Raw genomic sequence first — 21,299 nt, 5'->3', positions numbered from 1 at the left:
GAATAAATGCACTAACACAATAAAAGAAAATTACATTATCATCCGATAACAATTGTCATATATAATAAATTCATAAAACTTTGTTAACTTTTATAATAACTGTTTTACATAATTCATAGCCCCTTTCTTGGAAAAACAAGCAATGTATTATTGACATCCCTTTCTCCATATCCCTAGCCCCTTCCATAATAATAATAATAAATAAACAACGAAGCTAGAGTTTGAGACACAAATACACACATATATACAGACAGAGAGAGACATACATACACACATAGTTATTAAGTGGAGTAATTCTACTGAGAATGACTCTTCATCCCCACCCTATGTGTGTAAAAAAAATGAATTTGAATTTGCAAAGTTGTTTTGTATTATTGTATGTATTAGAATATTCTTCCTTGTGAACACTCCATGGCCCTGCCTCAGCAAAAAAATCCCTCGAATACAAATATACATGTTATTACAATTGGAATGTCTGAAAAATGGAAATGATAGAACAAGACCTTGAGCCCAAGAGATGAATAGAAACTCCAAAAACCGTTGGTACTAAATTCATATAGTACAAAATTCATCTGGTTCCCAGCTCAACAAAGAATCAAGTTTCATCTCAAGATCCTACAGGGCATTAATGACTTACTTTATATTCTGAGATTGCTCATCATCAAAAGCCAAATTAAAGATCTGCATGTAGTCATCAACAAAATGAACATCAAGACCTTCTTTCACATTAGGTGCTAGCTCATCAAAATCTCTCCTGTTAGCTGAAGGGAATATAATAGTCTTAACTTCGCTCCTTCTTGCGGCTATGGTTTTCTCTTTAACCTGCAAATTTCACAGCATTGCATGAGTGACAGTTTCAGACACAAAATGTACAAAAAAGAATTCACAGCAAAAACTGTTGAGGGGTAGCTTCTGATGAATAATCCGTTGGCTGGGCAAAGATTACTAGAGGACTTTTCTTTTTTTTTTATTCTGAATGTAGTTTAGTCAGTGAATAGATACTGAAAGAAGGGGGCCAACCCATCAAGGAAATACCCCTTCGTTGTTGAAACAAATGTAACAGCATTCAAAACAAAAAAATTCCGAAAGCTTGAAAACCAACATCGAAAGATGCACACAAGTCTCTGCATCCAAAAGTTAGGAACAATAACATTGCAATAGAAGGTATTTCTCAACATATTGCAATAGAAGGTATTTCTCAACATACGCCGCCAATGGGAAGAATCTTCCCCGTAAGTGTCACTTCCCCAGTCATTGCTAGATCCTTCTTCACAGGTTTCTTCATGGCAAGGGACAACAATGAAGTGGTCATCGTGGAACCAGCACTTGGTCCATCCTTTGGTGTAGCCCCTGCAGGGACATGGAGGTGTAGTTTTGAATTTGCAAAGAAAGGATTTTCTGGTTCTCTTTCCAGTAGTATTCTTCGGGCAACCGTGTGAGCTATCTGAGCACTTTCTTTCATCACATCTCCTAATTGACCAGTGAGGTGCAGTGTTCCTTTTCCCTCCCCTTCTTCAACAAATGTGGTCTCTATATACAGTGTGGAACCACCCATTGCAGTCCAGGCAAGACCCATAACAACACCAACAGGTGTCTGATCATAGATGCGCTCAGCATGGAAGACAGGCTTGCCAACAAAGTCAGTTAAATTAGATTCATCAACCAATACTTGTTCAATAGTCTTTGTTTCAATTTCCTTATCTCCCCCACTTTCTTTTGCAACCTGCCAAAATTACGATCCATATATATTAATATATATATATATATATATCAAATAAATGAACCAGTGGCTAATGGACCACAAAAAACTTATCAGGTTTCAGAGAAAATTATCAAACTACAAAGTTTGTGAGCATAGTTTTTTACCAGTTAAAAACTTTTGGACAAAACCACAAGGTTGTACTGCTGTCAAAGAAGAGCAGGTAAAACACTAAAATGCATGTACATAGCTCTTATATATAAAAACTTCGTACCCCATTGCCCAGAGGCTCTTCGCTATGCAAAGGTATGGGGGAGGGATATTGTACGCAGCCTTACCCTTGCATATGCAAAGAGGCTGTTTCCGGATTCGAACCCATGACCAACAAGTCACCAAGGCACAACTTACCCTTACATAGCTCTTATATATCATAGAAAATATTGTTTTTTTTATAAAAGAGAGAATTTGATTGTACTTCCAGAGGGCTAAACTACCTCGAGACATTGAGATTGATCAGATGATTGCACCTTATGAATTTCATCAGATGTTTCACTCTCTTTTTCAGGATCGATACCCTCCACCAACTCAGAGTTCTTATTTTGAACTGCATTTTGACCTAATTCATCAGAGTCAACTTTGTCTTTTATTGGTAGCATGGTAGCATCAATCATCTCCCCTTGCCTCACAAGTTGTAGCGCTATCTGCCATTCCACAAACAGAACATTTTTGGTCACAGGTAACTGACACAGTCACTATATATTCAAATTCAGATATAGTGAATTAGTAATGAACTAATGCAGCCAAAACTATTGAAAACAACAAATCATGAGTGGTTCTCTTTTCAACCATATACACCATATAGCCTTTTCACTGTGTTAGTAACTGAAACTTTTAACAGACCTTTCGGTAAATTTTCTCTATGTGCTTTTGAAGATTCCTGACCCCTGATTCTCGGCAGTAATTTTCAATTAGGGCAAGAAGAGCAGCATCAGTCACTTCCACCTGAAGCAGGATAGTTTTTAAAGTCAATATTTTCAGCAAGAAAGGCGATAAAAGCTGGCATCATTATGCTTGCAATAACACTATGTTAAGACTTTGAAAATCCCATTCTCTGCAGGAGAATGGACTGCAAAACAGGTAGCAAAGATAAATACTTGTTCAGGCTTTATTCCACAAGCTTCACGAGTGGTCTTCTCCAGATAATCTCTAGCAATGTGCATTTTCTCATCAGTAATATACCCAGCAATAGCAACAACCTCCATTCTATCCAACAGGGGATTAGGTATCATTTCAACAACATTTGCAGTGCAAACAAAAAGAACCTGCAGTGAGATTTCCAGCGCATAACTGCTTAAGTAATTATGGTAAAAACAAGCCTACTTTGCCTACAGGGAACTGAATGAAAGGAATACATTCAAGAACTATTTGACCATCCTATGAACTACCTATCAGCAATGAACACAATTAATAAACCATGTACAAATGCTGACTATATCACAACCTCACTATAAAGGCTCCAGATTATAAATTAATACCTTTGATAGATCAATGGTAACATCAAGATAGTGGTCAAGAAAATTAGCATTCTGCTCTGGATCCAGAAGCTCTAACAAAGCACTCGCTGGATCACCAGCATGTCCTCTGCCCAACTAACAATTGAATAAAACATATTAATATTAAAATCAGCATTTTTCTTTGAATAATTACAAGATTAGAAACCATAGTAAATTTAATGAAACTGAAATGCATGCATTATATTTATTAGAGCCAAGGCCAGGACGACCCATAGGAAATCAGAAAATACAATTACTTCGCCAAAAAATTGAACCATTTAGAGATGTATTACTTTGTCAATCTCATCAATCAAAACAAGGGGGTTGGATGTGCCCACATTCTTAAGGCATTGTACTATCTTCCCTGGCATAGCACCAATATAAGTTCGACGATGACCCTGTAAAATAAAATTAATGATTCAAAAGATTACCACATATGTTGCCATTAAACTGGTTTATATAATTCAACTGTGACAAGGAAACAGAGACTGTAGCTACCTTGATTTCAGCCACATCAGCTAATCCTCCTACAGAGAATCGGAAGAACTTACGGTTCAAGGCACGTGCAATTGAACGACCAATACTTGTTTTGCCCACTCCAGGTGGACCAGAAAGACAGATAATTTTCCCTGGCATATATCAGAAATATCAGGAACCATGTCACTTTTTGAACATGCAAAGATTTAAGCACCAAAAGCTTAAACTTTAAACAAATGGATTAGCATACTACAGTCAAAATCTTAAATCCATTTAACAAGAATCAACACCAAATACATAAACCAGGGCAAGTTTATCCAGATTAAAGCCAGAACCAGTCAACAAAGTCAGGAACATTTTAAATTATTACTCAAATTTCATAGAAAATATATATTAGTTAAAAAAAAATTAATACCAAACTCATTACTACATAGCAAGGTTGCCCTGCCATAAAATACCTCACACAGTCATATATAGAATTATAATCATGCATCTCACCTATCGGAATTCTAAAGAACTGATAGCAATAGAGTATTTGGGTTAAATTATAAATTTTGTCCCTACACTTGACACCCTTCTTCATCTTAGTGCCCACATGAAAAGAAAAAAAACCTACATTTTGGTCCCTAAATGTAAAACCGTTAACAAAATGGTCATCATTGTTTGTGACGTTATAACAAGATTAGATTTAATCTCTATACTTGATGTTTTTTTAGTCTCCGTGCAAAAAAAAATTACACTTCATTTTAGTCCCAACTCCCAACATAGAAATAAAATAAAACTCAACACTTTGGTCTTTATACTCTTTACACTTGACACATTTTTTTGTTTCATCTCTACATGAACAGAACTCTAACACACCATTATAACTTCAGCAAATGGCGGAGACTGATTCTAAATATTTTATGTGGGCCCTAAAACAAAAAGGTGTAAGGACCAAATTTTTTATTTAACCTAGTATTTTGTAGACATTGAATAGCCAGGTCAATATAGCAATATAGCATTTGGCATATACTAAAAACCCAGATAAATCTACAGGATACATTATATAGATGGACCATGATTACCTTGTGAAGTCCCTCTTAATTTCCCAACAGCTATGAATTCCAGTATCCTTTCCTTCACATCAGTTAATCCATAATGGTCTTCATCAAGAATCTTTTGTGCCCGAGTAACATCAAAGTTCTCATCACTGGATTGGGGAATTAACTGATTAAAATTTATGAGATTTGAAATAATTTGTAGTTAACATAAAAGGACAGTAATTCAGAGAATAAAAACCCTTAGTACATCCAAAAGCCTCTGAAAACTATGTTTATGCATTTATTTGTCACCAAAGGGCCTTTCCAAAAACCATGTTTGGCAGCTGTCCTAAATTTAAGCTGTCAAACACATCTGTCCCACATGAATGGTAATGGGTGGTGTCCTCCATATGAAGTAAGCATTGAAATCTTAAATAAATTTAAATTACTCTAGCAACAATAGTAAGAATGAAATTCCATATATGGAAACCTGTATTCACCCCAAGGCAGTGCAGTCAACCAGTCCAAGTAGTTACGGGTAACACTGAATTCACTAGAACTAGCCTCCAACAGCTGTAGCTTTGCAAGTTCTTCATCTATAACTTGTAAAATATGAGGCGGGCATTTTTCTCTCTTTGGCTCAATCCTTTCCCTGAATTTACCTGCAATAAAGAACAAAAAAATTGTTATGATAAAAAACAAATTACACTAAAGTATACCTCCATAAACATTTTATGGACTAACAACTAGAAGCTGTGACTCAAATTTGATCTGATGACAAGAAATATCAATCAGAATACAAAGAATATTCCTATACCCACTATAGTATTGTACAAAAAATATTGAAGGATACTGCATGGAAACATAAAGAGGAGAACAAGTTTAAAAAAAAAAAAAAAAGAAGTTAGGTGAACCTTTAGTAATTTAGTAATCAGACTTCAATCACATAGTCGTAAGTCCTACAAGCTAAATGACCTTGCCTACATGTATGCACACAACAGCAATCCTTTGGTCATGACACGGGTTATAAAAGAAAGCTACTATCTTGTACTAAAAGCAGACATTATAGATCAGAACCAACCAGTAAGAGCTGTTTTGTCATCAGTCTCCAGTCCCAGTTCCTGCAAATATGAAAATTAAAAGAAAATAAAATTAAGACCAATTTGAATAATAGAGCATTCAGCAAAACATATCATTGGCTTGGCACATTCGGAATTTCGGATAAACAACTTAATTAAGCACTTCAAAATTACTAAATATGAGCTTATTCATAAAGAGGACCTGTTTGTATACAAGCCGCAAGTGCTTTTGAGAGCTTTTCTACTAGAAAATATAGAGTTTTTTCCAGTAGAGAAGTTCTCAAAAGCACTTCCATCCTTGTATCCAAACAGGCTGGAATAAGCTAAAAGGAGCTTATGGAAAGGCCATAATCCTAAATAAAAACCTTCCCATAAATATAATTGCACTCGTGATAGGATAAAGGAAAATGCCACCAGCAAGATCAGATGCCTAGGTCGATACCTAAACTTCCAATACCACGGGATAAACTATAAAGCCTAATTAAAATAAGAAATGTGTCCTCTGATGGGACATCATACAAGACTTCCAAAGAATGAAGTCAATGACATAATAAATAAGCTAAACCAGCATTTTCTCAGCAATAAATTCATGAACTCCAGTTCAGCAGAAAGAGATCATGCATTGAAACCATGTACAGAAAGAAAAAATTCAAATAGTACCCCATTGGCAAGTTAACATAAAGAATTGTATAATAGAAGCTACATAAAAGGCATAATGAACCAACTTGTCAAGGATTTGCAGCACATGGATGTAAACAAATTATGTGGGCTTTGTACCTTCTTTATGGCCTTAAGCTGCTCATTTAACAAGTAACGGCGCTGCTCACCACTTATCTTTTCTTCAATTGCTTTTGCAATTGATTCCTGACAAGAATCAACATGCCTTAATATATAATGAATAGTTCAATGCAATACATACATGAAAGCCAAAGACATTATTACCTGAATCTTGCTGATTTCCATCTCTTTCTTTACCAACTCCAGTGTAAGTTTTAATCGCTTATACACCTGTTCAGCAACACAAAATCCACCTCCAAATGTGAAATTTTCAGTCTTCCATATGTTCACCTTTTTATATGTTAATTCTATAGTGATAGAGAACATCCAGTTTCCAAAAAGATTTGACCCAAGAAATTAAAACTTATTACTGTACAAAAATGGAAAATGTAGTCTCACTACATCAAGTCAGAGTTTCTCAGGGTCAGTGTCAAAGGTAAGGTGCTCACATCTAGCTCTTCAAGAACTTGTTGGCATTGCAATTTATTTGCCCCAGATATTGCAGCACCAAAATCTGCAAGCCTTGGATAAGTAAAATCACCTATATGCTGCACAATTTAAGAAAAAGGAAGTCATAATAATATTATAGAAGTAAAGTATTGAACTGTAATCCAATATTACATGTAACAACCAGAATATAAGTACTTTAACTGCGTAGTCCTTTTTTTTCTATATTTTAAAGCAATAAAAAAATACAGGAGAGGCACTTATAGCAATTGTTTTGAGATACTCATTTATCTGTACATGGGAAGAATCATAATACACGATCTGTTAATTTATTACTTTATTTGAAAAATTAACAACATAATAATAGCTTGTGGGTATTTATATAGAATAATAGTTTTACTATCCTCCTATTCTATTACACAGAAAAATTGTTTCAGAAACATAAGTAAAATCAAAGTATTTATCAGGAACAAGCTGGTTGACCCTAATAACTGCTATATAGTCATGAAAGGACAGACTTCGGGATCTTCTTAATGAGCAAGTAACAGAAAAATACAATAACTGAGAAAAAAACTCATCAATAAATTAATTAATTGAGTGTTTTACTCCAAGTCCAACCAACAATAACAACAAAACTTTATCCCACTAGGTGAGGTCGGCTACATTGATCACACATTTGGCACAGTTAATAACCAAGGTTTCAGGAATATTATTTAGCCTAAGATCTTCCTTGACGATTTTCTCCAACTCCATCTATGTTTTCCATAGCCGGTTCCAAGCCCAGGTTAAGGAGGAGGGTAGTGATAGGCCCTCAACAGCTAACGTAAACTCGCCATTATACCAAACATAGATTACTCCAAGTCTAACCAACCAATACAAAAGCAAGCAGCTCAAATATTATGTAGATAGTAGACTTACATAGACAACATTTATGTCTTTTATTGAGCATGCCAAATTGAAGAAAAAGTATTAACCATAGAGCACCCTTTAAGTTTCCTTGGAAAAGGGGCTAAAGGCTAATAATTATTATAAAACCTCAGCCATAGTGCAAAGATGACTAACATGTCCATACTCCATATCACCAATATGCTGTATATTCTACACTTGTTGAAATCACCTTTGGGTTCACAATACCATATGATACTTGGAGAAGGCTACAAAGCACCACTACTTCAGAGAAAACTTCTCATTCCGAAAATGCAAGCACGCAAAATGATTGAATTTGAAGTTCAGAGTAAAATGCTTTCTTGCATTAACATCTATAATATCCAATAGTATCTTTATTATATCTTGAATAATTTAGAATATCTTAGATATAATCTCTTAGGATTAGTTTCCCTATTTCCTTGGTTTTCATATTTCCTTACCTTTTATGATTCGTTTCCTTAGTTAGATAGAATTATGATCTAGTATTAGTATAAGAACAGGTTAGTCATTTATGTCTTGTATCACATTGTAATATATCACATCATATGAAAATAATATTAATTTTTGTGGTGATATGTTGAATGTTGAGTAGAAGAAAGAAGAAATGCCAATAATCCATAAATCCAACTAGGAACCATTCTATAAGACAATTGTAAGAAACTTGTTTGAAATACAGCCAAAAACTTCATCAAACTTACATTTGTCACTTAACAAGATGTCTAAAGGTTCATTATCAAGATATCTAAAACACGGCTCTTAGAAGTTAAAATAATAATGACTTACTCACTCTTTATCTAATATTTTCTGTTCTTGATTAATCCTTTTATATTTCTTTCTCACACTACCATTCCACTGGGGTTAAAATTATCACAAAGACTGACTTTAACTATTTTCCATATTTGTGTGTGTCAACTTTCAAAATTTCAAGAAAACTAATGCAAACAAACCTAGCAACCTAGCCATCTAAACAACTCTAATCCCTTACCCCGATTCCATGTTCCAATAAACACATACAGAGAAGGGTCCAAACCTTAGTGTAAGTCTGAACATGATCTCTCCAAAGGGAACTTGTTTTAAGAACATCTCTTAGGGTTGATATAACCTCGAAAGATGTGGCCTTTATAATATCATCGTCTTTGTTGTAAGTTTTATCCTGCAGCACCAAGTAAAACCCAATAAGAGAATAGATAATTCGATAGAAATCTTTCAGTTTAATGAAAATATAAAATGAGGAAACAGTAGATAAAGACATACCTTGAGATGATCGACTTTTACAGTAAGTGGATCCTCACTAACCTGCAGAAAAGATAAGTTCTCAGTGCTAAATAAACAGAAAATTACTTTAGCCCCTATAAGATATACACAAATATGGAGATACTGGCACAATAATAAAATTAAAAAGTAAACACTAGTCTTTCTTAATTTTAACACATTCAACTAACCATCTCTGTTATGCGTAGACGCCGATGACCAATCAGGATCACCTGATCCCCATGGATACTTGAAATCTGGTATTGAGAAGGGGAATAGTTACAAAATATGAAGTACTTGTTAAAGTTATACAAGCAATCCATCGAAGATATAAAGCAACTAGTAAGCTACGTACCAATCACATACCTGAGCAAGAGTCCCAACTTCGTGAAGACGGTTAAACAACTCTTTTCCTTTTAAATCATATACATTTTTATCTGCGTCAGAACTAGATACTACACTGGGATCAGCCTCCGGCTCGTCCTTAAGGAGGAAAGCACCAGCATACGGGGCTTGTCGTTCTCGACTTTCCTGTAAAGCTGCCAATAATTTGGGATCCTAGATACATAGTAAAATACTCATTAGAATCTGGATAACCATACATTTGAGTTTCAAGTTACATTCAGCCAAGTCCTTGCCACATACATGCACTGATCATAGATTACAATTTGCATAAGCCATAAAGGTTAATCCAGAAGCATGTAAAAAGCAAAGAAATATGTTTAACTCCTCACTCCAGACAACTCACCATACCTTAACAAAGACTGGCATGTAAAATCCTGGGAAAAGTGGTCTGTGTATCAATGGTAATGCCAAAACCTGTTCCAAAGGTAAGGAGAAAAAATAAGCATCCAGAATATCATGTATGAGTTATCAAGAAAACTGAAAATAAAACAATGTAGAAAAGAGACTTCATCACAAGCTCCAATTATTTTGTTTTACAAAACATATCTAAATAACAAATACTGGAAAAACTGTACGAAACAGTCCTCGATTTATTTCCACGTTGGGGTGTGTGAATCACATGATGCACCCCGAAACACAACTGAGAATAGCCTAGACATGAAGTAGTATAACAAGGACAGGTTAACAAAAAAATATCACCCTCTAATCGAATAAGAGCCAACATTTCCAAGAAGATCATATCAAGGCAATGAGGAGCAGAAAAACTCAAGGATGTTAACATATTAGCTGAAGGAAAAACACTATATTTGGCTCAGTAAATAAAATCCCTATCCCCAAAGCCTAAAACAACTGTTGATTTCAGACTTCAGACAACGATAAACTAACAGTTTTTGCTACACTTCACAAATTAAAACACATACAAAGAGCAAATCCTTGTCATGTTAGGTCAAACTTTTCCATGAGTGTTTATAAGGGAAGAAAACAAGAAGGTAAAGTGAATTAAGCTTCTCCCATAAGTTAATATTAGCTTATTAAATTTTGCCACAAATCACAATTTGCTCGCCCCATCCAGCAACTAATAACAGTAACGAGTAGAATCCGAAACTAACAGTGAGATAATCTTCGGGTCTGGGATATGTGGGAACGATAGCGGAGGCCTTTGACTCGGACTCCTCGGCGGCCTGGACTCCGGCGTCAACGACGTGATCGGAGCCGTCGCTGGAATCGGAACAGAAAAAATACCTGCCTCCAACATTAGCGTTTCTCCAGCTTAACCCGCCGAGAGAACTCAGCACTCTGAGCAGCGGCGAGGCGGAATGGTGTGCGGGACGGAGCACCGTGGGGTGCACCCGGTGGATGCGCGAGGATGCAATGAGCTTCAACATTGGCAATGGGATTTTCAGAATTGAAGGTTGGTTTATGCCCTAGCGAGGTATAGAAATTAAGTATTGGATTAGAAAAGATTGTGCGCGCGGAGAGGGCTGAGCTGTGTTGTGTTCGTGCTTCCAGATTTGTTAAAGCCCTTCATAAACCCTCGTCTACCCTATTTACCAAACTAACCTTTTCTTGCAGCGGAAGTACTGTTTAGTCCTCTGTTATTAGTAAAATAAAACTGGGTTAAGAAACGTAAAATAAAACTCTGTTGGTGAAGTTATCAGCTTATTATGTATATTTTAAACATATTTAATGTCTTGAATAATAAGATATAAAATTAGATTATTCTAAAAAAATATTATAATTTATAGATTAGATAAAAAAAAATTGTATATTTCACATGTATATATTATATATTTCATTTATACACCAAAAAAAAATCAAGCTTCAATTGTTGTCTGTTTAAAATTAAATTTGAAAATTTGTTTTTTTTTCATGTTTAGGAATGTGTGGTTTTGTGGACTTAATTATGACATAAATTTTGTCAAGAATAACGAATTACAATAGAAATGCTAACAATATTCTTTAATTCTCTTTAATATTCTTTTTCACCCTCTCCTCATAATTAGTTGATGTATTGAAAAGTATCACCAAATTTGGTGGGTCATACTCATACTCCTAAATAAATAAAGAGAGAATCATTAAATGAAAAATAAAACCTATTAAAATAGATAATTTTTAACAAATTTTAATCAATCGTAAAAAAATATTTAAAAAGTGTCACTAGCATTCTCTTATTAAATAATATAAAAATGAGTAGCATTTTCATGAATAATATAGTTTAATATTTAATTCATTATGGTGGGTCTGCATCATTTTAGATCATTATAATAAAGATTAGATATAAGCTTTTCTAAAAACATTTTTTAGTCAAATAAGCTAGGTCAATAAATCTTAAAAAAAAGTCTATTAAATCTAATGAAGTGACCTATTTAGCTAAACCTTCTCGAAAGTTAAATAAACCCTTTTAGAATTAGTAATCCAAAATATAATACTATATATTATGGAATAACTAATCCTAAATGTATTAAAAAAAGTGTGTATTTACAGATTGAGTAATACGCAACATTCAACTCATTATCCAAATTATGTTTTGCATATTGCAATTTGTGTGTTCCGGAAAACTTAATCGAGAATATTAATTTGACTTAATCCGTAAAATCACACCCTATTTGCATTTCGGAAAGTTTCCTTGATCTGGTAATATTATGATATCGAAAAAAATATAAACAAACAAAGAAGGAATTGTTGGAAATTATGAAAATTAAAAGGGGTGTAGGATGAAAATTTGTGGGTAAGGGAAGTAAAAGCCATTTTAGACCGTGCCCACACCACATTTGCAGCATTTGTTGGGAGTTCCAATATCCACTCCCTCTTTTTGCTACTACACTTCCCTTCTAATTTTTATTTCAAAAAATAACCTGACAAATCCACTCCCCCTTTTCGCTCTAGTCTCTTTACTACGTCCACGCTGCGCTGTTTCAATCTTTGTGAGGCTTCAAGACCTAATATTGGGTTGAATGAACTGAACTTTGTCTTTTCAACATTGGCTGTTGTAGCTATTCTCAATTTCACTCTACCATGACATTATCATCATTCAACCTATCAACCCTCTTTGCCTCTTGTCCCAAGAGTCACATGTTTGAGCCAGGTTTTTTTTGTCAAACATGTGATGTGCAAAGTTGTTTTAGATGGATATATATTATCTTGGTAAACTGGTTCTGTCACAATTATGCAGTACTGGTATCAATTTTTAAACAAAGATATTGAATTTAAAAGATTATTTTACTATAAGAAAATCCCGTGAGTTTTAAAGATTATGTGAGAATATTATCGCTTATTAGATTTTTTTATAAAATTTTTATGATAGTTTAGATTTTAATAGATTTGTATCATAAGAATTTATAGGATTTGAAAGAACTTTATAGATTTATAAGATTTAAAAGAATTTTATGAATTTTTAAAAATACATTCAAAATTACAAGAGTTAGTAAAAAAATAATAAAAAATGATGAGATTTTGATAAAAATAAATAAAAAAATAAAACCAATATAATTTTTTAAATCTTTTAATAGCAAAATTGATTATAGTTTTATGTCTTCCTATACTAACCATTATTCCAATAATATTTTCTTATTCTTTTAAAATTATATGTTAATTTTTTTAATTAATAAAATAATTTCATGATAAATTTAATGATATATTTAAATGGGATAGAAGAGAGTGGTGAAGGTGAAAAATTTGTAGGAAGCTTACTAAGTTATATGGATAACAAAATTAAGAGTCACAGTTATAAAAATATTACATTGAGCATGTGATGAATATAGTCAATATAAGGTAAGCATGGTTAGCCTTAACCCATAAAACAAACATTAATTTAGAAAACAAATGAGAAAGTTCGGAGAGAAGAAATATATTTGATATTTTTTATTACAAAGGAATATGAGAAACATATATGACACATGCATATGGAAGAAGATTAAAGAGAAAAGATAATATATATATATAATGAGAGAAAAGAAAGTTTGATAACTAGTAGAATCTTAAAATAATATGTGTGATGAGAAAAAAGAAAGTTTAATAACTAGTAGAATTTTAAGGATTTGGATGAAATTGTTTGATAAATATTTTATATTAAAAAGTATGATGAAGTCCTTTTTTAAAAAAAAATATTTGAAATATATATATTTTTGAATTCCAAAAGACTTTTTATAAGTTATAAAAAAAATTTAACTGAATATTACTGGATTTTATTATTCTTGTTAACAAAATTTTAAAAGTTTTAATTAAATACCGTAAAGTATCCTGATTAAATATCACATGACTTTTTTATATAAAAAAATTTAAAATTTTTTTAAAATCCTAATCCAATAGGCTCTCCTAAAATTATACAACCAACAATTGCTACTGATGGGAGAAAACTCTATATGTTTGTTATTGTTGATTCATGGTAAGAAGGTCTTGTTTGTGATGGTTTATGGTCAGATTCTTGATTTATCAAATGGGCAACGTGAAACTTCAACTGCATATTCTTAATTTTGTTCAGATTTTGCTTTTGCAGTTTTTGGGTATGCGGGCTAATAATATGTAAAGTGTTTGGCAATAGATGGCGTATTCCCTTTTGTTTGTTCAGGCTCACTGTTGTCGTCATCCCTTTAAATTTCAACCTTTGCTCCCGGGGAGGAGAAGTGACAATATTATGGTGTTTGCCTTTGTGTGAACTTGGTTTGATCAAGCCACGTACAGAGAGGGAGGTGTGGCCGGGAGAATCCTTCTTCCCACTATCAGGGGTGTGTATTAAAAAGGAGTGTATCACTATGAAGGGGGAGTGGAAATAGCAATTGCCCATTTGTTTTTGGTCTATAATGGTTTGGCCCACTGGTTCATGATTCCTCCCTCCATCTATGTACACCCATTAATTTTATAATTTTCTCATTTTATCTTTTTTTATAAGGGATATGAAGAAGTAAATTAATTTAAAATTAATAATTTAAGTAGAGTCAAACATATGACTTTCAAATTATTAATATAATATTTTAAATAACTGAAGTAATAGTCTAATTATATTATAAAATAAATAATATTATTATATATAACACTAAAAATTTTAATGTATATTTAATATATATGTAAATTTAAATAATAAATTTTATGATAATTAATTTTGATATAACTCATACTAATTATTTAATATGTATATTTTTTATAAATAAAAAATATTTACTATTAAAAAAATTAATTTACTGAAAAATTAAAAAAAATACTTAGGAATGATATAATCCTTATACCAATTATGTAATCTATAAAAACAAAAAGGATATTTTTGAAATTTTATTTTAATGCTGGGGATTGGGCAATATGTGCACCTAGCAAAGCCCTTCCTTCTAGTCTTCTAGACGGTTGGTTTTCTTCTGGGTATTGTGGTCAACGGTCAATGTCATCGCCGTGAAGAGGCCGCGGAGAAGGCACACGGTTGTTCAAGCATTAAAAGTAAGACCATTCAAATTGGCTGTTATACGCGATAGTTGCTCTATGATCTAGACTAGAGGCTTAGTTAGGGTTTTCTGTTACCGCCATGGATTTCGAGAGTAGGAGGCTTCATTTGCTCATCTCCGTGGTTGCCATCATTGCTCTTAGCTTCACAGGTACTTTACTTTATTCAAATTCAAACTATTCTATAAATTTAAGATCTGGGTTGGTACAGATCGCAAATCTTTCTAATTTTCTGCTGCTTGTTTTGACCTTACAATTCTTTTATATTTAAATTTAATTACATGACATTTATCAACAAAGCCTATCTGAAAATTTTAGTTCACGCTAATTTGTCTGTCTCTTTATTATATCTAAAGCCCTAAATTTCATCCTCTAAACATTATCCTCTTTCCTAAATGGTCCTCAAAGTAAAAAGTTATATAAGTAATCCCTCCTAGTATTAGAAATCATGCTAAGTAATCTCTCAAAATTGAAAAACCGGTCCCCAAAACATTAGTAAAATATATCAACTTAGAGGCTAAATTTGATAGATATTCAATACTTGAATGATTACTTGTATAGTTATATAGTCTTGTTTTCTTATTACTTCACGGACTATTCAAGAGTGTGACTGAATGAGTAATACATGAGAGGGTAATACATAAGGGACCAAATTGACGGTTTATTCCTTTTCATTTCTTACCTTAGATTGTCATGTTTGATTGTTGAAAACCTCGAAATTACCCCGTCTGGTAATTCAAGTGTCTGTTTATGCTAATGTAAGTTGCTCTTTTCAGCTGAAAAATGCAGGGAACTTGTTGGGGAGGAGGGGTCATCCCAGAGTGGAAAGTTTACAATCTTAAATTGCTTTGATATGGGTTCTGGAACTGTAGCATGTGCTGTCAAGGAAGGTGTGAAGCTCTATTTTTACAATATTAGGTCTTCTCATGCTGAAAGAGCGAGGAGTCAAGCAATTGAGTCTGCCCTCGTTGATGCTGTTACTCAGGGGATGTCCCCAACAGATTCAGCAAAACATGCACAGAAAGAAGGTAAGAAGGCAGCAAAATTGGCTTCCCGTCAAGCCAAGCGGATTATAGGTCCCATCATTTCCTCTGGATGGGACTTTTTTGAAGCTATTTACTATGGTGGTACTGTCACAGAAGGGTTCCTTAGAGGCACTGGTACTTTGTTTGGTACTTATGCTGGAGGGTTCCTTGGGGAGCAAAGGCTTGGTAGAATTGGCTATCTTCTTGGAAGTCACCTGGGCAGTTGGGTTGGTGGTAGAATAGGATTAATGGTTTATGATGTGGTCAATGGAGTGCATTTGTTGTTGCAATTTGTTCAGACAGGAGAAATTGAAGTTCATGAAAAATCCAAACGATCTGAAAGTTCCTCCTTTTTTGGGGAAACTCCTGTTTATGACAGCTCTGAAGGCTCTGGTGTTTATGAGTCACCTCCCAGTGAAGAATCCTATGCCTATGAATCTACTGAACGTCAGAGCTATGAAACATATGAAGATTCTGAACTGTGATGAAAATTTGCAGTTCATATATTGATAAAATTTCAGGCTGCTCCGAGGGCCTTTAGTGTTGACAAAATCATCTCTCAGCAAAGAAAGAATCCAATGCCTATTCTACTGAACCTCAGAGCCATGAAACATTAAAAGATTCTGAACAGATGAAATTTTTAAGTTCATATATTGGTACTTGCTCAAACTTTAGGTCGATTATTGGTGTTTTTCTTTAATGTCTTTGCTTCAATATAACAGGGATTGCTAACCCCTGGAGACTTTATAAGTGCTCCACCTCTTGTAATTGGCGAATGTAGAAGGTCCCACCAATTATTCTATTGTTCAATGTATCTGTTGCCTTCAGCCTTCAAGAAACTCTAAATAGCTTCGCTTGGATTCAATGGATAAAAAAATGAAGTCACAAAGAGAAGTTGGTTGAAACTATATAGTGAAAATGGTTTTTTCAGTAGGCTTGAAGCGTATCCTTAATCTTATAGCAAAAATTGGTTGCGACGAAATTCATTCGAGGGTGGGGAGGGGAGGGGGTATACAAAAACACTCCTTTACAACAATGGTTGCAAATAGCAATTAATTAAATTAAACACATGGTCTTTAGGGTATATTTACTTGTGATTGTAGATGGGTCACATGAAAGGAGCATGTCAATCATTAGAATGAAGACTTGGCTACACTCCGTTGCATGAAATCAATAATAGGGGTTGCTTGTGTGAAACCCTGACGGTGATTTCATAATATAAAATCACTTTTTTATTACCGATTGGTTAAGAAGACAAAGGATATGTCCCGAAAATAAACATGGGAAGAACCAATAAAAACTAATAAAATTTAACATGTATAACACATCAATTAATTAATAAACTATGAGATTATACGTTTATTATATAGAAAATATTTTTAAGAGAGAAGTTAAGGGGAGCAGGATTCACCCTTGCTGACTTGAAATGATTTGCCGCATTTTTCTATGTACAATAATATTACTGAGATTGAATTTCAAAAAACAATAATATTACGCAGATTAGAACCTATAATTCCACAATTAAAACCTCCACCACTAATCGAAAGAGGTTTAATTTATTTCCAAGTGAATAATGGCTTCAACGCAGGGCTACGAGTTCACTACGGGTTTTATGAATGGCAATGGCTCCAGCAATGAACCACCGGACGATGGTGCATATTGACGACTCTGTCTTCGAAGATATCTGCGCACCTTGGCTGGACGCTCTTGTGATCAAGGGTGACTTTTCCCATCCCGAAGGAAAGATTGACGAGGCAGTGGAAGCTTAAAGCAGGTTATGACATGTTGGACATTGACAATGACTACTATATGGTCAAATTCGATCGTGGATGGTGTTTGATCACTACTTGACGGCGAAGATAGAGAGAACGATGGTGTGGATTCGATTCTCGGGCTTGAATTTGTTCTATTAAGATGAGAGCATGTGGAAATTGATCTAACAAAGCCGGTTGTTGGACGTGTTTAGCTGAGAGGCTTCTGGTACAAGGTTGAGTACGTACGAGGGATTTCACCGTATATGTTCTACATGTGGCTGCTACGGTCGATCACCTTACGCAAATCCCATAACTGATTCGGATAACACAATTAATATGGAATCATGCAATAATGGAGAGTCAATCATACCAATTCGGTTACCCAAAAAAAGCACTGATGATGATGATACACAGCCGTTACATGGTGATTGGATGGTGGTTAGGCATAAAAATCGTAAAAAGAATATTGCTAAGAGTGGGATCACTTTTGGTGCTGCTAGTAAAAGTGGGCCAAGTAATTACTCCTCTCAAAATAAGAGGCCAAGGTCAACAAATTCTTCAAGTATGCTCCCTTTATCAACTCGTGGTGCTAACTCTAAAGGGAAGGCCCCACATGGAGATACTCCACCATCACCTGACTAGGTTAGCTCCATTCAACCTCAAAAAAATGTGTTTGACCTTGAAAATGGTACCAAGTCCTCTATCCCACTTGTTCCTATTTCCAACACACATTATAAGATGCCACTAGTTGACGAACATGCAACTATAACCCATGCACCATCAGGGAATGATATGATGATAGAAAGTGTTGCACCATCAAAGACCGAGGAGGGGTCCACTTCGGCAATGGTCACGTAAGGGGGGTTACCCCTTTTTTTCACCAACTCTCGTTTTGTTTCCTATGAATAGCTTCAATAGTATTTATATTCTTGCATGGAACATACGAGGCAAGTTGGGACGTGATGGGAAACGACATATTCGTCAATTATATCCCAGACTGATAGGAAACTTTCATTTTCAGGCAGCTTGGACAACTCACCCTGACTTTAATTAGGAACCTTGTATCCCAGACTTGGGGCCTAGTTTAGGGGGATACTCTCAGCAAATTAAAGGGGGTTAAGGAAAAAGCAATCCAGTTCAAGAAGGACACCTTTGGCAACATTTTCAGGCGGAAGAAGGAGTTGGAATCTAGAATAAAAGGAGTCCATAGGATTCTGGATACTACTGTATATCTTCTGATATGATTCAATTGTTGGAAAGGAGAATGTTATACAAAATATTTGAGAGAAATGGAGGAAGAGAGAATATTTGAAAGAAGGTTAATTTTTATTTCTTGAGAAATATTTTTGTTTTGGCTTCGTTGGTTCTTTTGATCCCCTTACAAATGACAACCTCTCCCCCTTTTAAGAGGAAAAGTTCTAGATACATCAAGAAAGTTTCCACATATTTCAAGGGAGAGTTATACACACTTCTCCCAACTACTTAGTTTTACACACTTCTTTACTTAAATATTACTTTTACTTATTTTTACACTTCTCTAGAAGTTTCTTTAGAGTAGTAGCACAAACTAATGGGCCTAACACTTGATTAATGAGCTAAGTCAAGTTTATATTATTCAACATCCCCTCTTAAACTTGATTTATCATTCCAAGTAAGCTTCTTAACTTGATAAAGTCTTCTTGCTTGAGCAACTTGTTTTAGTCCATAAAGCGCCATCTTTAGCTTGATAACTTTGTCTTCTTCTTCTTTCACCTTGTATCTCAACGGTTGCTTGATGTACACTTCTTCCTCGAGGACTCCATTTAAGAAGGCAGACTTCACGTCCATTTGATGAATTCTCCATTTGTGTTGAGCTGTAAGAGAGAGTATTAGTCTTATGGTCTCCAGGTGAGCGACCGGAGCAAACACCTCATTATAATTAATCCCAACCTTTTGACCGTAACCTTTTGCAACTAGCCTTGCCTTGTATCTTTCAATTTCTCCCTTGACATTCTTCTTTGTTTTATACACTCACTTGACACCGATAGCCTTGTGCCCTTTTGGAAGGGAGATGAGTTCCCATGTGTTCTTCTTCTTGATGGATTATTTTCTTTGTCCATTGCATCTCTCCTTCTTTTATCTTGCACAACTTCTTCAAAGTCCACTGGTTCACAGTCTGCAAAGAGACAAAATAGTGTGATATTATCCAATCTCTCAGTTTGATCATAAAGATCTTGGACGGTTCTTGTGCGTGACACAACCCTTTCACTCTTAGGAGATGGCAAAGTGTCTTCGTGAGTGGTTGATGTTGATGGGGTGAGCTCTTGTTGAACATGTTGAGGTGTCTTCTCTTCTTTAAGTTGAGGAAAAAAAGTTGTATTCCTTTTCATGAGTCTCAAAGTCCCATTGCCCTTCTTCGTCAAACACCGCATCTCGACTGATTACCATCTTCTTGTTGTTGGGGTTGTACAACTTCTACCCTTTTGCACTTGAATCATAATCGATGAAGATGAATCTCTCACTCTTGTCATTAAGTTTAATTTGTTCTTCTCTCGTCTGAGACATGAACATGAGCTATACTCCCTAAGATCCTTAAGTGAGAGATACAAGGCTTTCTTCCACTCCATGCTTCTTGTGGTGTCTTTCCCCATACACTTCTTGTCGGAGATCGATTGGACAGATAAACTACACACGCCACAACTTCTACCCAAAATTCTTTTAGCAGTTTCTTACTTTTGAGCATGCTTCGAGCCACATCAAGGATTGTTCTATTTTTTATTTCCGCCACACCATTCTTATGGGGTGTCTTGGAACAGTTAGGGGACGTCTGATACCATTCTCTTCGCAGAACTCTCAGAACTCTTTGGAAGTGAATTCTCCTCCTCGGTTAGTTCTCATGGCTTTGATCTCTCGACCACTTTCTTTCTCTACTACAGCTTTGAACTTCTTGAAGGTGAAAAAGACTTCTGATTTTTGTTTTAAGAAATAGACCCATGTTTTTCTTTAAAAAATCATCAATGAAAAGAAGGAAATAGTTATTTTTACCTAGTAAGCTTGGCTTGATTGGCCCATAGACGTCAGCATGTATTAGCTCGAGTGGCTTCTTAGCTCTTGAGTTTGACTCCTTTGGAAAACTCGTTCTAAATTGCTTTCCAAGTAAACATCCTTCATAGAGTTGATCAGGGTAGTTAATAGAGGGTAGTCCTCTTACCATCTTCTCCTTTAATAGGAAACTTAAGCCTCCAAAATTTAAGTGCCCAAATTGAAGATGTCATAGCTAGGATGCATCAATGTAGCAAGCTTTAAGACATTTTGCAACATCGTTCTGGATATTCAACAAGAACATCCTATTTCTTGACATTGACACCTTAGTGATTAGGTTGTTTCTCCCATCTCTGATGGAAAGACTTGAATCTTTCATGTGAATATCATAGCTTTTTTTGAGTAATTGTCCTAAACTCAAAATATTGTTCTTCA

The 21,299-nt window shown here is 34.7% G+C and overlaps 2 protein-coding genes across 3 annotated transcripts; one reads left to right on the top strand and one right to left on the bottom strand.

Moving 5' to 3' along the window:
* Positions 1 to 60: 60 nt before the first annotated feature.
* On the bottom strand, positions 61 to 11,145 carry LOC100802878 (lon protease homolog 1, mitochondrial). 2 transcript variants are annotated; one of them, XM_003535273.5, is made up of 20 exons: positions 10,747 to 11,145; positions 9,986 to 10,051; positions 9,599 to 9,790; positions 9,424 to 9,489; positions 9,236 to 9,277; positions 9,012 to 9,134; positions 7,057 to 7,155; positions 6,773 to 6,838; positions 6,608 to 6,694; positions 5,833 to 5,872; positions 5,242 to 5,413; positions 4,797 to 4,921; positions 3,751 to 3,881; positions 3,546 to 3,650; positions 3,235 to 3,348; positions 2,854 to 3,021; positions 2,600 to 2,701; positions 2,194 to 2,400; positions 1,208 to 1,723; positions 61 to 822 (listed from the first exon to the last, which is right to left on the bottom strand). In XM_003535273.5, the coding sequence occupies exons 1-20, from the start codon at positions 11,020 to 11,022 to the stop codon at positions 634 to 636; spliced, it is 2,886 nt and encodes a 961-aa protein (XP_003535321.1). In that variant the 5' UTR covers positions 11,023 to 11,145; the 3' UTR covers positions 61 to 633. The 2 variants fall into 2 exon arrangements, with proteins under 2 accessions (XP_003535321.1, XP_006589120.1); XM_006589057.4 differs by having other exon boundaries at positions 2,227 to 2,400.
* A 3,846-nt stretch (positions 11,146 to 14,991) lies between these two features.
* LOC100786994 (uncharacterized) lies at positions 14,992 to 16,924 on the top strand. The gene is made up of 2 exons (NM_001252969.3): positions 14,992 to 15,216; positions 15,841 to 16,924. Exons 1-2 carry the CDS (start codon positions 15,147 to 15,149, stop codon positions 16,572 to 16,574), a joined length of 804 nt encoding a protein of 267 aa, NP_001239898.1. The 5' UTR covers positions 14,992 to 15,146; the 3' UTR covers positions 16,575 to 16,924.
* The last annotated feature ends 4,375 nt before the right edge of the window (positions 16,925 to 21,299 follow it).

This window comes from Glycine max, chromosome 10 (assembly GCF_000004515.6).
Source record: "Glycine max cultivar Williams 82 chromosome 10, Glycine_max_v4.0, whole genome shotgun sequence".
NCBI classification, from domain to species: Eukaryota; Viridiplantae; Streptophyta; class Magnoliopsida; order Fabales; family Fabaceae; genus Glycine; species Glycine max.
The sequence above is the reverse complement of the archived record's forward strand: the minus strand, read 5'-3'. Positions and strand labels throughout refer to the sequence as shown.